Source organism: Acanthopagrus latus, chromosome 6 (genome assembly GCF_904848185.1).
Source record: "Acanthopagrus latus isolate v.2019 chromosome 6, fAcaLat1.1, whole genome shotgun sequence".
NCBI classification, from domain to species: domain Eukaryota; kingdom Metazoa; phylum Chordata; class Actinopteri; order Spariformes; family Sparidae; genus Acanthopagrus; species Acanthopagrus latus.
Genome location: NC_051044.1, coordinates 1517214 through 1530568, shown reverse-complemented (window position 1 = coordinate 1530568; position 13355 = coordinate 1517214). Strand labels below are relative to the sequence as shown.

The 13355-nt window shown below is 42.3% G+C and overlaps 1 protein-coding gene across 2 annotated transcripts; it reads right to left on the bottom strand.

The window, feature by feature from the left end:
• Positions 1-6613: 6613 nt before the first annotated feature.
• LOC119021592 (zinc-binding protein A33-like) lies at positions 6614-11372 on the bottom strand. 2 transcript variants are annotated; one of them, XM_037101980.1, is made up of 3 exons: positions 10849-11372; positions 9299-9464; positions 6614-8700 (listed from the first exon to the last, which is right to left on the bottom strand). In XM_037101980.1, the coding sequence occupies exon 3, from the start codon at positions 8681-8683 to the stop codon at positions 7295-7297; it is 1389 nt and encodes a 462-aa protein (XP_036957875.1). In that variant the 5' UTR covers positions 8684-8700; positions 9299-9464; positions 10849-11372; the 3' UTR covers positions 6614-7294. The 2 variants fall into 2 exon arrangements, with proteins under 2 accessions (XP_036957875.1, XP_036957876.1); XM_037101981.1 differs by having other exon boundaries at positions 9299-9453.
• Between the last annotated feature and the right edge of the window lie 1983 nt (positions 11373-13355).

Sequence of the window (13355 nt, the reverse complement as noted above, 5' to 3'; positions counted from 1 at the left end):
TGAATGTCACATTGAAATCAAAGGCGGGGGAAGATAAATGAGAGAGGTGGTTGGAAATCACCTGGCCTGAGCGATGGATAGAAGGATGGAGGGAGGAGTAATTATTAGTGATTGAGCAGCTTCCTCCTCATGTGTTTCATTAGCGGCGAGCCGTTCACACACAATCTCCTCTCTGTTGGGCCGAGCCGGAGCGCCGCAGAGCCCGTTTATTTGACCATCTGAAATCTTAACAGTTAATACCTGTATGTTTCCAGCATAATATTGTCTCTGGCACCGACCGCCAGAAAACGTATCCCCGAGAAAATAAACGGCCGCATTCGCATGCCAGGTAACACAAGGGCCATGTGCTGGAGGGGGAGGGGAGGATGGAGGGGAGGGAGGGGGAGACAGGTGAGGTGAAGAATGAAGACGACAGCAGGAGGAGAGACGAAGGAGAGTCTCGATATCAATGTGACTATCTGACATCCTGTTGATGAGACTCAACTATCAACTGTCTTTGTGGTGCATTCAGGAACAGCTGGGACAAATCCTACTGATTCTACCTTTAACTTTAATAGTCTTTGAATTCTATTAATATGACGTGAGCTTCAGTTAGCTTTGAGCACAAATGTCCTTCAGAGGGAGACTTTTTACTCTGATACTCTGAGTCCATGTCAGAGCCTGAACTCTGTTGCTGTACTGGAGGAAACAAACTGGATCAGAACTTTGACGACAGGGAGTCGAGTGCAGCTAGCGTTAGCATTGCTGCTAGCTCAATAACATTCGGCCTTGATAGCGAGGAGTGAAACCGCCAGGAAAATCAAAACTAACGTCGCCGATTACTTTAAATCTTTAATCTATTTAACTTTTTCTCAGACTGTCATTGTCCTTGTTAGCAATGCTAGCATCGTAGCTTTATAGTGAGTCAGTATTGTGTGTGTTTCTCTCTCCTGTTACTGCAGGTGAAGCTTATTCCTGCACATCATCGTTTATCCACCGAGTCTCTCTCCGCTCTGGTCCCATCGATACTTTCCCAGCAGGTCGGGCCGCTCCAGATGGTTCAGTGTGTTGTTTTCGTCGACCTTTTCCTTTAAACGACACTGTCAGCGATCTCTGCTTAAGTAAAAGCAGCCGTGCAGCTTCACTAATCCTCTGTGAAAACACAGAAACACCTGCACACACGCTGCCACTCTTCATCGTCGTGTTACCGTCGGCTCCACTTTCACACATTTCCACAGTGCGTCACAGGAAAGAGGGGGCCGTGGAAGGTGATAGGCTACAATCATCACCATCATCATCATCATCATCATCAAACACACACACACACACACACACACACACACACTGTATCAGGAGCCAGAGTGGGTTTTTCTTCTCCCCTGGGCTTCAGGGAGGAGCGGAACCAAAAGTCAACATTTCCAGGGTTGAAGCTAAATGACGGAGCTGCGGCCGCTCAAACCACAGGCACGTTGAGCAAACACCTGCGGCTCAGGTGGAAAAGCGAGGCCTCTCCGGGCCGAGAGAAGGAGCTCTTTCTCTGAGGATCAGCGCTCTCAAGCAGTAATTTTCTCTTTGAAGCCTCTGATGTGTGAAGAAACTCCCTGCAGACAGACTGCAGTGATCCACCCGAGCTGCTCAACGCTCTGATATTCAGTCTTCATATTTTCTCTGCACCTTTAAAAAGCATCCAATCAGGTTGCAGTTGCACTTTTGTGTCACATAAATAATCATCTGTAAACGCGATGGAGCGGCATCGATGAACCACCTGAAACCTGCAGGGTGCTGATGGAAGGATTCAGGTCTGTTGATGACCGTCAGCGCTCCTCCTGAGCTTTGTTCTGCTGAACAGAACCGACACAACACTAAAAGAAGGTGCGCGCTCTTCTTTGAACACTTTTGGAGCTGTTTTCATTTGGCACTATGTTTCCTCAACCGCACAACGCCTGTATCCCTGCACACTGTGAATCTCTGCTTCACTGTCGGGAACTGTTGTTGCTGTACATTTAACATCTTTTTACATCTTTTAACAAAGAAATATTTCAACACTTTGACTGAAGTACAACTGTTACACACTTTTGACAGCAACCTCTCAAGGGTCAGATCAGAAGAAAAGCAAACCGTCAGAGGTCTTTTACCTTCTTTTAAAAAGTCTGAATCAACAACATTCCGACTTAGACGCGTCGCTTTCTCTGGAGCTGATGGTGGAAGTTGAGATCTGGCTTCCTTCTGATCTCTGCTGTGAGCTGCACATGTGCAGTAGAGCTCAGGCTGCTGGCGAGGAAACAGCTGACAACACAACGGTGGTCATTTTAAAAATATGTTGGACTGAAGTCTTTGTTTCAAACTAACAGAGCCTCTTGAACAGAGACAGGTTAAAAAATAATTAACCAGACAACAAGCTTAACTTGAACATCAACACTTCACGGCACTGCAGCAGAAAAAGGAAGAAATATGAGATGATTGGATGATTTTACACATTAAAGACAGAAGCCAGAAGTTGTTTCCACTGTTCTAATCTTTGTATATGATGTATAATTTGTCTGAAAAGTCTCGAGTTTGTTCCTGAGAAGTCTGGACGTCGTGTCAAACATGAGGACGATTTGATCACTTTGAATCTTTGACACGTTGGAGAGAAAACAGTTTATTGTTCTTCTCCTGCTCGCTTTTGGTGCGTTTGCTTTAAACTTGAGGACTTCCTAAAAAAAAATCTTAAAAGTATGTTTTGGTGAATGAAGCTGAAGGTTTGACGAAGACCAAATAAACACACAACAACACCACAGACGCGTTCCAGGAAACAATTCAGTCACAAAGTCTAACGAACGTATTCCTTCATGACAGGAAGAAAACAGGCTGACGTGCATGCGGTCGGTCTGATTGTACGTTTTGTTTCTTGCTCCGTGTTTTAACCTTTGTGTTTTCCATGAGAACAGTCGTCCTGTTCCACGCTGCCTGCGAGGGTCACCACCAGACGTTTACACTTCGCCTCCCGACTCCACGCTGGTCACAGTTTCCATGTTGGAGCCTCCGTCTCCTCAGTTTCTGCTCTCGCTCTGCGTCTCGTGTCAGAGGAGCTGGAGTTTCCTTCTCCTCGTCCTCGGGCGGCGTTTTTCTGTGAGCGATGAAGAAACTTATAAACAGACTTTCGCAGTGATCCGTGTCACATTGTTTGGTCCACCTGCAACCTGTAAACTCGTCACCACAGACTGGATGTTCTCAATTTGTTCCACCGGGACGCCCTGGCTTGCATTAGCCTAAAGGGGGCACTGGAAGAGCATCTGGACTGAGCGGCACGCAGTAAATACAGCAGCACGCTCGCTGGCTCCGGGTCCAGTTTCAAGTCAATTAACGAGTCCCAGAGAAAACCACAAGACGAGGAGCAGAACTCCTGTCGGAGCCGGGGCACATCGGGCCACGGTGGAGGTTTTTAAGTGCTCGAAGAAAAAAAATAAATAAAACTTCTGGTGCGAAAACGAAAAAGAGTCGTTGATGTCGTAATTTCCAAGAAGCGGTTCAGGTTCAATAACATGACAAAGATTTTCACAACTGCAGAATTTAGAGATAAAAAGAAAGAAATATTAAATATGAATATTGTGTTTGTTTCCTAGTTTGTCGGCCTCTCGATGGCGACCGCCGTCACTGTCGTGATCGACAGAAACATCAACATGACAGATTTCAGAAAATGCTTCCACTTCAAAACTTACAAAACAGGAAATCTTCTTTCCAGGAACTCTTTCTCGTCTCCGTCTCTCGCTGAGGAGGACGAGACACAAAGTCGAAGTGCGAAGCTGCAGAAAATGGAAACTACTCAAGTGAAGAACAAGAACTTTAAAAACCTCAAAGCGTCAGATGTCAGCGTGACGTGACGAGCAGCGACTGGAACCTGTGCAGCAGTTTGTTGTTTACAGATCGACCTGATCGTGATGCACAAATCTGATCTTCTTGTTGATCTCAGTGATGTTTGACAGAGTGACACCTGGTGAACACACACACACACACACACACACACACACACACACACACAGTCCTAACTCAGAGCAGCTGACGTGGGGCTGAATTCAGGGGAAAATGATGAGAAGCAACCAGAGACAATTATTCACGTCCTAAAGGGACAATTCACCTAAACAAGCTGTAAATGAGCTGTAAACAAAGAAACCTTCTTCTGTCGGCTGCTGCAAACTGGAAACACATGAAAACTGAATGTGACACGCCATTTATTTTATAAAACATTCAGAGGTCTTTCTGTCCCGTCCATCATGTCACAGACTGGTTGGTTTATCTGTGGGACGTGATGAACTTTGTACCTGCTGAATATCGACACGCTAACAGCTCGTTTCCACAGACGTGTGTGTTCGGAGTCGAGCCGACAGGAAGTCCATTAATTCCTGTGTGAACACTCACAACATTTTGCGGTGGAGTTCAGAGAGACTGTTTGACTGCGTGTTAGCTCAGATAACATGATTGGTCCTGTTCTTGTCTCTGTGGAAAAAACCAGACAGAATTCACCTCTGATTTGTGGCTTAACAGGTAGTTTCTAACCATCCATAAGGAAATGCATTTGCATTGGACAAAAGGAACATTTTCTTGAAACCGGTCATAAACGAATGCAGAAACGAGGCGTCCTGTTAATGTGTCCATGAGCGTCCTGGGGGAATGGTGATGGGTGATACTTCCGGTGGTCGGTGGGACAAACGTGAGTAAAAAGAACGATCATAAAACACACAGGTGCCTTTCAACGTGCTCGTTTAGTGGGCTAAAATAAGAGTTCATTAATAATAGTTATTAATAAGAACGTGGAACAAGGATTAGCGTCCTGGAAAACACTGGTTGAGGTGAGGTGACTGAAGGTGCCACCAGTCGCCCCCACGAACAGGAACTGACCACCAGCTTCGACTGTGTTGGAGCATCGATGACGTGAACACAGAGTCCAGCTCTGCTCGTCCTGTTTAAACAACTCAATGAGGCGCGTGAACTGCCGGAGGAACATTTCTGTACATTAGTGAACACCAGAAACATACATGACCACATGAAAGCTGACGTGTTGACACCCGCTCAGCGCAGCTGTAACTTTAATTATAGTGGAACCGTGAAGTTATATCAGACCGTGTGACTAATATTTCCGATCGTTTAATAAAAGATTAATATCTGCCCGCTGACACATCCAAACCAGGAATATTCTATATTTCCTGCCATCTAAACAAACGCTGGTTCTGTTGCTGACGGTGTGATGTCTTATAAACACAGCAGCACATTTCCACCAGCGTGGCAGCGACAACAGGGCGCGTCTCCCAGCACCGGCTAACAAGTCGACTCTTTATTTTATTGGTCTAACCTCGAGGCAGACGCTGTCTCGCCCTGCGGTCTCTGCAGTGTCACTCAGGCTCGTCTGTCTAAATACGAGCTGCAGGCCGACAGCAGAGCGGCACGTTCAAACCAAACCTGCAGAGAAAACGTCTTCAGCCTGAAGTGAGCTGGAATAATCTGATGAATACTGATATTTACAGTCTGTGAAGTTTTAGCTGCACAAATGTTTCTTAATGCTCAGTATTATGAAGCTGCAATGACGTAATAAAACATAATGATTTACAGAAAAATCAATCCACAAATCAACAATGAAGAAATGAACAAAAGTCTGATTTCCTTCCTGAGACCTGAACAATCACATTCAACACAAAACAACCATCTTAATTATTAGTTTATCAAGGAAATGTCTGTTTAATTGAAAGATTATAGCTTTTGTTTCCAGAAAGAAAAGTAAAAAAGTCAGTATAAATGCATCTGAGACGAGTTTAAGTCTGTTTTCAGAACTGTGAACTCGCCAGAACAAATCTAAAGTCTATCTATCCTGCAGCTTGGTGTTATACGTATGTATACGTAAGGTACATTATAGTCCTACAGGCCTCCAGAACAGCTCCATCTGTTAGAGGAGCCTGTTTGTCTGACACCAGAACTTCGGTCCGATTCTGGTTCCGGATGTTTGCTGCACGTCTCCGACTCAAAACTATCAACGAGTTTTATTTAAAGAAGTCATCCTGAAGCCATGTGTCTGCGCAGATACAAGAGAGAAATGTTTCATGGACGCCACGTGAACCGAGATGGCATGAAGAAAAACCACATGATCCAAACGGTCTCTTATGTTCAGAGACAGCTGGACCCACAATCTGCTGAGCCCAACATGTTGAACCCGGCCAGTCCGTAGTGTGTGTGTTTGTGTGTGTCCAGGACTGCACATGTCTGGAGTATCTGTTTATATGTCAGTATCCTTAACAGAACCACTGGACAGGATACAGGAAGCGCCTTCACATACAGTGAATACAGAAAGTGTTGACAGCCTCACGTTTACAGGGTTTTCAGTGGATTTATGTTGGACATTCAGCAGATGCCAACTTCTGTCAGTTGGTCCAGACTGAAAGATCTCAGCAGCTTCTGAATGTGTGCATTTAAGTTTTATCACTCGGAACCTGGGCGGGAAGATTCTGTAGGAACCGACTGCGTGTCGACATGGGGGTTTTATACTGAGGCGTGCTGCCTACATCAGCGCATGGTCACAGGTGACTCTGTTGGTTTAATACCTCGACCTGCACATATGTGAGATGGAGATATCCACTGCTGAAGCATAACCCTCATAGAACCGTAGTTACATTCATCACTCTCATTTATTGGCACTACACGAACAATAAAACACAAGCAGAAAGATTGCTTGAAGCTATATACACTGAAAAAAATGTATGAGTGTGAGATAAATTGCATCAGACTGCACTGATGACAAACCTGGAAGCTTGACACCATCACCTGAAGACGCTACAAGGTGAAATAAATTGATATAAAAGCCAGAAACTAAACTGTAAAACTGTCAAAATTGAACAAATTTGTAATATCACACAGAAGCCAAACAGAAAAGGCTTTTGTCTAAAGAGATGAAAAAACTGACAATATTTGAAATGAATGGATGCTAAACTGTGATATTGTCAAAGCTCATCTCAGTATTTTATAAAAAGGTTTGTGTTTGATAATAAGAATTTGTTCATGATCTGATGCTTAAATTGTGTCTGAGATGTGAAACGTTGTGAGGGAAACTCAGAAAATGTTGAACTATTCATGAAGTGATTTTTTTTCCTTCATTTGGATCCATCAGCTTCCAGAGAGTGATCGTCTATAATCAGGACAATGCTCACGAGTCAAAACAAAAAAACTGTTTTAAATGACACATTACTGACATGATAAAATGCCAAATATACAAAAAATGTAATAATTTGGAGTGATGAAGCAGCAGGTGAAGCAAAACAGGTCTGATATAATATAAGCATCATCTTTTTCTCTACCTGCTCTGTTCCAGTGTCACACACACCCTCAGTGGTAATATCTTCAGTATATCCAGACTGTGAATGTATGGAAACATCTTCTCAGTGAAAGTGTGTGTGAAGGTGTGTATGTGTGTGTTAGTGTCAGGATCAGAGAACGACAGCTTCCCTCTGTCACAGTCCAGAATCACTCTGATCCTCTGGAGCTTCTTCTGCTCGATGAGAACAGTGTCTGAAGATAATGGTGAGTGTGCTGTGTATTTACTGTTGTATAACTGAATATGCCAGAATCCAGACCATACGTAATCCTTCCTCCGGTAAGTCTCTGCTAATGCACCAAGTGCCCAGTATGTACTATCTCTAACCTCGACCTCCCAGCTGTGAGTCCCTGAGTTAAAGCCCTCAGAGCCCAGGACAGAGCAGAGGTTATCAAACCTCTCTGGATTATCAGGAAGCTGCTGATTCCCTCCTCCTCTCACACTGCTCAGATCTTCAGACAGCATCAGGATTGGATGAGCAGTGTTTGGGTCCAGAACCACAGGAGTGTAGGAGACCACGTCCTTCATCTTGTTCCAGATGTTGAAGCTCAGGTTGCCCAGGTGTTTGGCCTGGTCTATCAGAGCTCCTGAGGGCAGCTGTGGATCCTCCAGCAGGGGGCGCTGCTGGACTCTTTCCACTGCAGCCTTGTAGTTGTGCAGGAATGAGACGTCTTCAGCTCTCAGCTGCTCCTCTGTGGCTCTGACTGTGTGTGAAAGAGCTGCTATCTCTCTGCTCAGAGCTTCAATCTTCTCCTTCATCATCCGAGTCTTCTGCTCCTCTTCCCCCCTCAGTGCAGCCATCCTGGCCTCCTCTTCCTCTGCTAGAAACTGGTGCAGCTTCTTAAACTGATCCTTAATCTGCCTCTCTGTGTGTCGGGCCTGGACCTTTGTGTGTTCTGCTGTTTGATCGAGCGTCACTTTGACCTTTTTAAAGACCTGTAACTTCTCCTTTAAGGTCGGCAGAGTTTCTACAACCTTCCTCTTGTGTTGTCGTGCAGCTTCATTGATGGGTCTGAATCTGTGGTTGGTGTGTTGTTCTGAGTCTCTGCAGACGAGACACACCGGCTGCTGATGGTCCAGACAGAAGAGTTTTAGTTTCTCAGAGTGCAGACTGCAGAGACCATCTGAAACTCTCTGGTCTTTCTCTAACAAGAAGGCTTCACACAGGTTCTTTAAGACCAGACTAACAGGTGGTTGTCTGGTTAAAGACACTGTCCTACAAACCGGACAATCCTGCATTTGTTTCTGTCTCCACCAGCTCCGCAGACAGTCTTTACAGAAGCTGTGGCTACAGGACAGAACAACAGGATTTTTGAAGACATCCTGACAAACTGGACAGCAGAGATATTCCTCTGAACTGGAAGCCATTTTGTCTCTGAGTGAATCTGAAAAGAAAACAGCAGACAGAAAGAACTTTTATCTTCTGTTATTTTTTGTACATTGTCTTGACACATTTCTTACATTATGTCATCACCACAGAAACATTGGGTGAGTGTTAAAATATGATTTGGTTGTCTGATTTTTTTTACTTTGTATTACTGTATAAAAACATAAAGTGATTAAAAATGGATTAAACTTAGCGTGAAGACTTGCTTTGTGTTTTTGACTGCTAAAAGATATTTTATCTTCCATTTTAAATCTGACCTGCTAAATATCAGGTGCACAGATGAGACCAATTTATAGTGTCTTTTGACAAATGTTTCAGCACATGTGCGACCACAATGTTCACACCCTGGAGCTCGCTGATGGTCACAATGACCTGATAAAATCTGAATTCAAAGGCCAAAGTGGCTTTACCCTAAAAATGACTTAATTCCAGGCCTGCCACATCAAACCTCCTGCCTTTCCTTTTCCTGTAACAGAGCTGTAATTCATATTCCTCTGTATATCGCTGTATATGCTTGTTGTCTTCTGTATGTGTATCATCTGCAGCACTTTGTAATTGTGTTTTCAAAGCTGCTACATAAATAAAACTTCACTTACGTTGAGTCCTGTGACCTGCTGCCTCTGAGCCAACGTCGCCTGCTGTACCGTCTCTACACCTCCCTGGACTGTGGGAGGAACCAAACACCAGGATCAGAATCGAGACCTCGGCTGCACTTTAACAGTCCTCATCGTTGCTGCTGCAGCTTCATCACCTTGTGGGACACTGGACAGTAACCATAAGAAATAAATCCAGCATTAACAACAATACACACTATATTAAAATAAAGATTAATGCCAATTTAAATTTGAAGTAAATTGAAAAGCTAAGGATCGTCCAACAGTATTTAACCAGGATGAAGTTAGCTGATTTAGATTATTGTTATTTTTACAGTTGTTTCCTTGTATACATTAATGTACGAGACACACAACAGACGCTTGGATATCCCATTGCACAACATCTCAAAAATATATATTGCAAATAGTTTGACAAATATCGTGATTGCAATGATTAATATGGATGAAAATATTTTACATCCTAATTTTCACTGTTGATGAAGAACTAGTAAAATGATGATGATGATGATGCATTTCTCCCGATGCCAATCAAACATATTTGATTACATCTGCAGTACAAACTTAGTAGGTCAGTGCATCTCTATAGGACAACAGAATATCATTAAAACACATAATAAATCTGCTCATATTGACAACTGCAGTTCTGTGGAAGGAGAGTTGGTCAGACCTGTGAGTGCTAATATACAGGAGCAGCTCTATAATGTTAAAGTTAAGAGATGACGTCACTACCAACACTGTTGGCTGTGTAATAATTATATTAACGTGTTTTCACAGTCTGATATTTCATTAGTTTGAAGAAAAACTGAGAATTGATTGAATTGGAAAAGTATCTTTTAAATTGACAGACATAACATGTGTGATTCATGACACAACTAAAACAGGATCAATAAATTATTAAATAAATAAAGTCCCGTGGGGGAAACCGGAAGGAGCGTGACGTCAGCTCTTCTTTGTGATTTGCTCCTCAAAATATTTTTCCTCCTGCGCAGAAGGGGCTTGTGGGTAAAAGGTAAAATGTGCTATTTTATAGAAATCTTACACGGAAATTAGCTAATTAAATCTAATAAATACATTTAATATGAATATATATCATGTACAAACATACTGATGAAATGTCTGTAGTGTTTGTCTTTGGATGGAGGGTTGATAAACACAGACGCTGTTGATTTAAATGGGTCGTATTGTTCCTCTGTGACGGTCCCTCACTTCACAGGTAGAAACAGGCGCATTGTAACTTACAGCAAGTATTTTATTTGCCTCTGATCTATGGTGGTTTCAAGTTGATAAAAACAGAAACGTCTTCCTGAATTAGCTCTCCAACATCCTAAAACTGGGAAGAATCGAGGCTTTAATACGGAGGTCAAAGATAAAACTAACTTCATCGGGGTCCCTGTTCACACAGATTCAAGTTACGGCATGTTAGCCACAATTACCAACCCTTAACAACAGTAAAGAACAAAACACTTCATGTTTAAAGCCATGGCGGACTGTAACCTGACACGTGAATAAACACAAAGGATTAAACAAATTACCTGAATGTGGTTTTAGCGCGGATTCTTGAAGCAGGTCGCTGTTGACGCTGTTTACTCTGCAGGGCACCGGAACGTTTGAACAACATGGCGTCCGGCGCGGAAACACCTCTAAACTACGGCGTCCTGCAGAGGACAAACAGCTCCCGGGAACAGCGCCACACTCTGAAGCTAGTTTTCATAGCGGCCACACGGTGTAATTACACCGTCCCATGATGCACTGCGGCCCAAAAAGACTTTTTCCATAAGCTAACATTGTGTAAGAAACGTCTGTAAAACCGTGGATACGTGTTTTTGAACGTCACTACGTCCGTTACATGACTGGACTCACTCTCAGAATTTAAGCAATTCGCCCAGATCAATTGTGTGAAGTCTAGCAGAGTAAAAGTCTTATTTTGTCTCTAACCTTGTTAGCCAAGAGCTAACCCGGAACTACAACATAGCGTCCGACGCGGAAACACCTCTAAACTACGGCGTCTTGTAGAGGACAAAAAGCTCCCGGGAACAGCGCCACACTCTGAAGCTAGTTTTCATCATAGACATAAAATACGTAGACGCCTATGGCAAGCCGTTTTAACATTTAATCGAATCACACTCCTATCTGTAATTGCATTTTAGAGCCATAATAGCATTTCTCGTAGTCAAAATTGTGTTCTCACTAATCAGAATGGTAATTAAAGATATCCACAATAATATTCTTACTAGTAGAGATGTTAGTTTAAGATATCTACAACGTTGATTGTACTGGTCAAAACTAAATTTAAGATATCTAAAAATCCTTAAAAAGCATAAGTGGCTGTTTTAACATTTAATAGCTAGACTGGAAATGTATTGCCGATATCTGTAATTCAGTTCTTCCTAGTCAAAAAGAACATTTCAGATGTCTACAATGACATTCTTCCTAGGACAAATGACGTCACTTTTGCCATTCATGTGTATTGGGCTTTCAGTTTCAGATATCCACAATTACATTCTGGATATCTAGAATGAACGTTCTGGATATCTGCTATTGAATTCTTACTAGGAAAAACTCCAATTACAGATATATTCAATCCAATTGTTACTAGTCATAATTTTCATATCAGAAATCCAAAATGCATCACTATGTAATTTTGAATATCCAAAACGACATTGTGACTAGTAAAAATGTCATTACAGATATCTACAATCTGAATTATGACTAGTAAAAACGCAGTTGTGGACATCTGTATATATATTGTGGATATCCATAATGACATTTTTACTAGTCACAATGTTTTTTTGGATATTCAAAATTACATTCTGGATATCTGGAATGGTTTTTCATTTTGGATATCTGAAATGAAAATTATGACTAGTAACAATTGGATTGAATATATCTGTAATGGGAGTTTTTCCTAGTAAGTCTTTATTATCTTAATTCTAATTGGTCGAGTGCTAAACCGGGAGTAGCAGGCTTGGTCGGTGGGAGTCTCTACCGCGCACACTCTATGAGCCGCACAACACAGAGAAACTGGGTAATTCAATAACCGGGGAGTCAAACTTTTTTGGCTTTAGAACCATAGACCTGTAACTAGTGAATACAGCTGTTGAGGCAGAGCACCATTCATTCCGATGAAAGCTGTTCAGTCACGCAAAGACAGGCATGCTTGACTTCCGAGTGGTATTTTTATGGTTAGTACTTGGGGATATAGCTCCCGCGTCGTGCGGCCCACAGAGCATGCGTACTAGAGACTTCCACCAACTGAGTTGGCTCACTTCCGGTTGAGCTCTCGGCCAATTATAATGAATTTAAAATAATGTAATGGTGTGGCTTTTCTAGACTTTCCCAATGTTATTGGACCAAATGACTCTCTCTGACTCTCTGAATTCTCTGACTTTTGTCTGAGATACTGTGAGGACTCAGCTACTGTACAGTTAGTTTTTTTTTTCTGAAATAAGACTTTTATTTTTATGTAGTTACTTTATCCTGTATTTGCCTGTACAGTAGATTAAAATGTAGAAGATTGTCCTTTCAAAATGTTTCTCTGTGAGCAGGGACAAAATAGGATTTTTAAAAACCATTTAAATAAAAGGTCCCATGGGGCACAATGGAAGAGTTGGGATTTGACAGATCCAAGCGACACAGATTTATAATTAAAAATGAATAAAAATAACAATAATAATGTTCACAGATCGTCTCATCCTTTCCCAAACATCACATCTTGATTACTTGTACCTACAGCGAAAGTGTGTGTGAAGGTGTGTATGTGTGTGTTAGTGTCAGGATCAGAGAACGACAGCTTTCCTCTGTTACTGTCCAGATTCACTCTGATCCTCCTGAACAACGACATCAGTGTCTGGAGGTGATAGTGAGTGTGCTTTATCTTTATCATGCCATAAATGAATACGACAGAATCTAAACCATTTCTAACCCCTCCTGTAGGGATTTAACTTATTTCTCAGTTTTGGTCAATTTTTTAATACCCATATTTATTATTTGTGAATAATAAAGTTAGTCCCTGAGTTAAAGCCCTAATAATAAAACACAT

Excerpts from the sequence above, each read along its gene's own strand:
- LOC119021592 (XM_037101980.1), bottom strand. The coding sequence starts at position 8,683 with ATGGCTTCCAGTTCAGAGGAATATCTCTGCTGTCCAGTTTGTCAGGAT.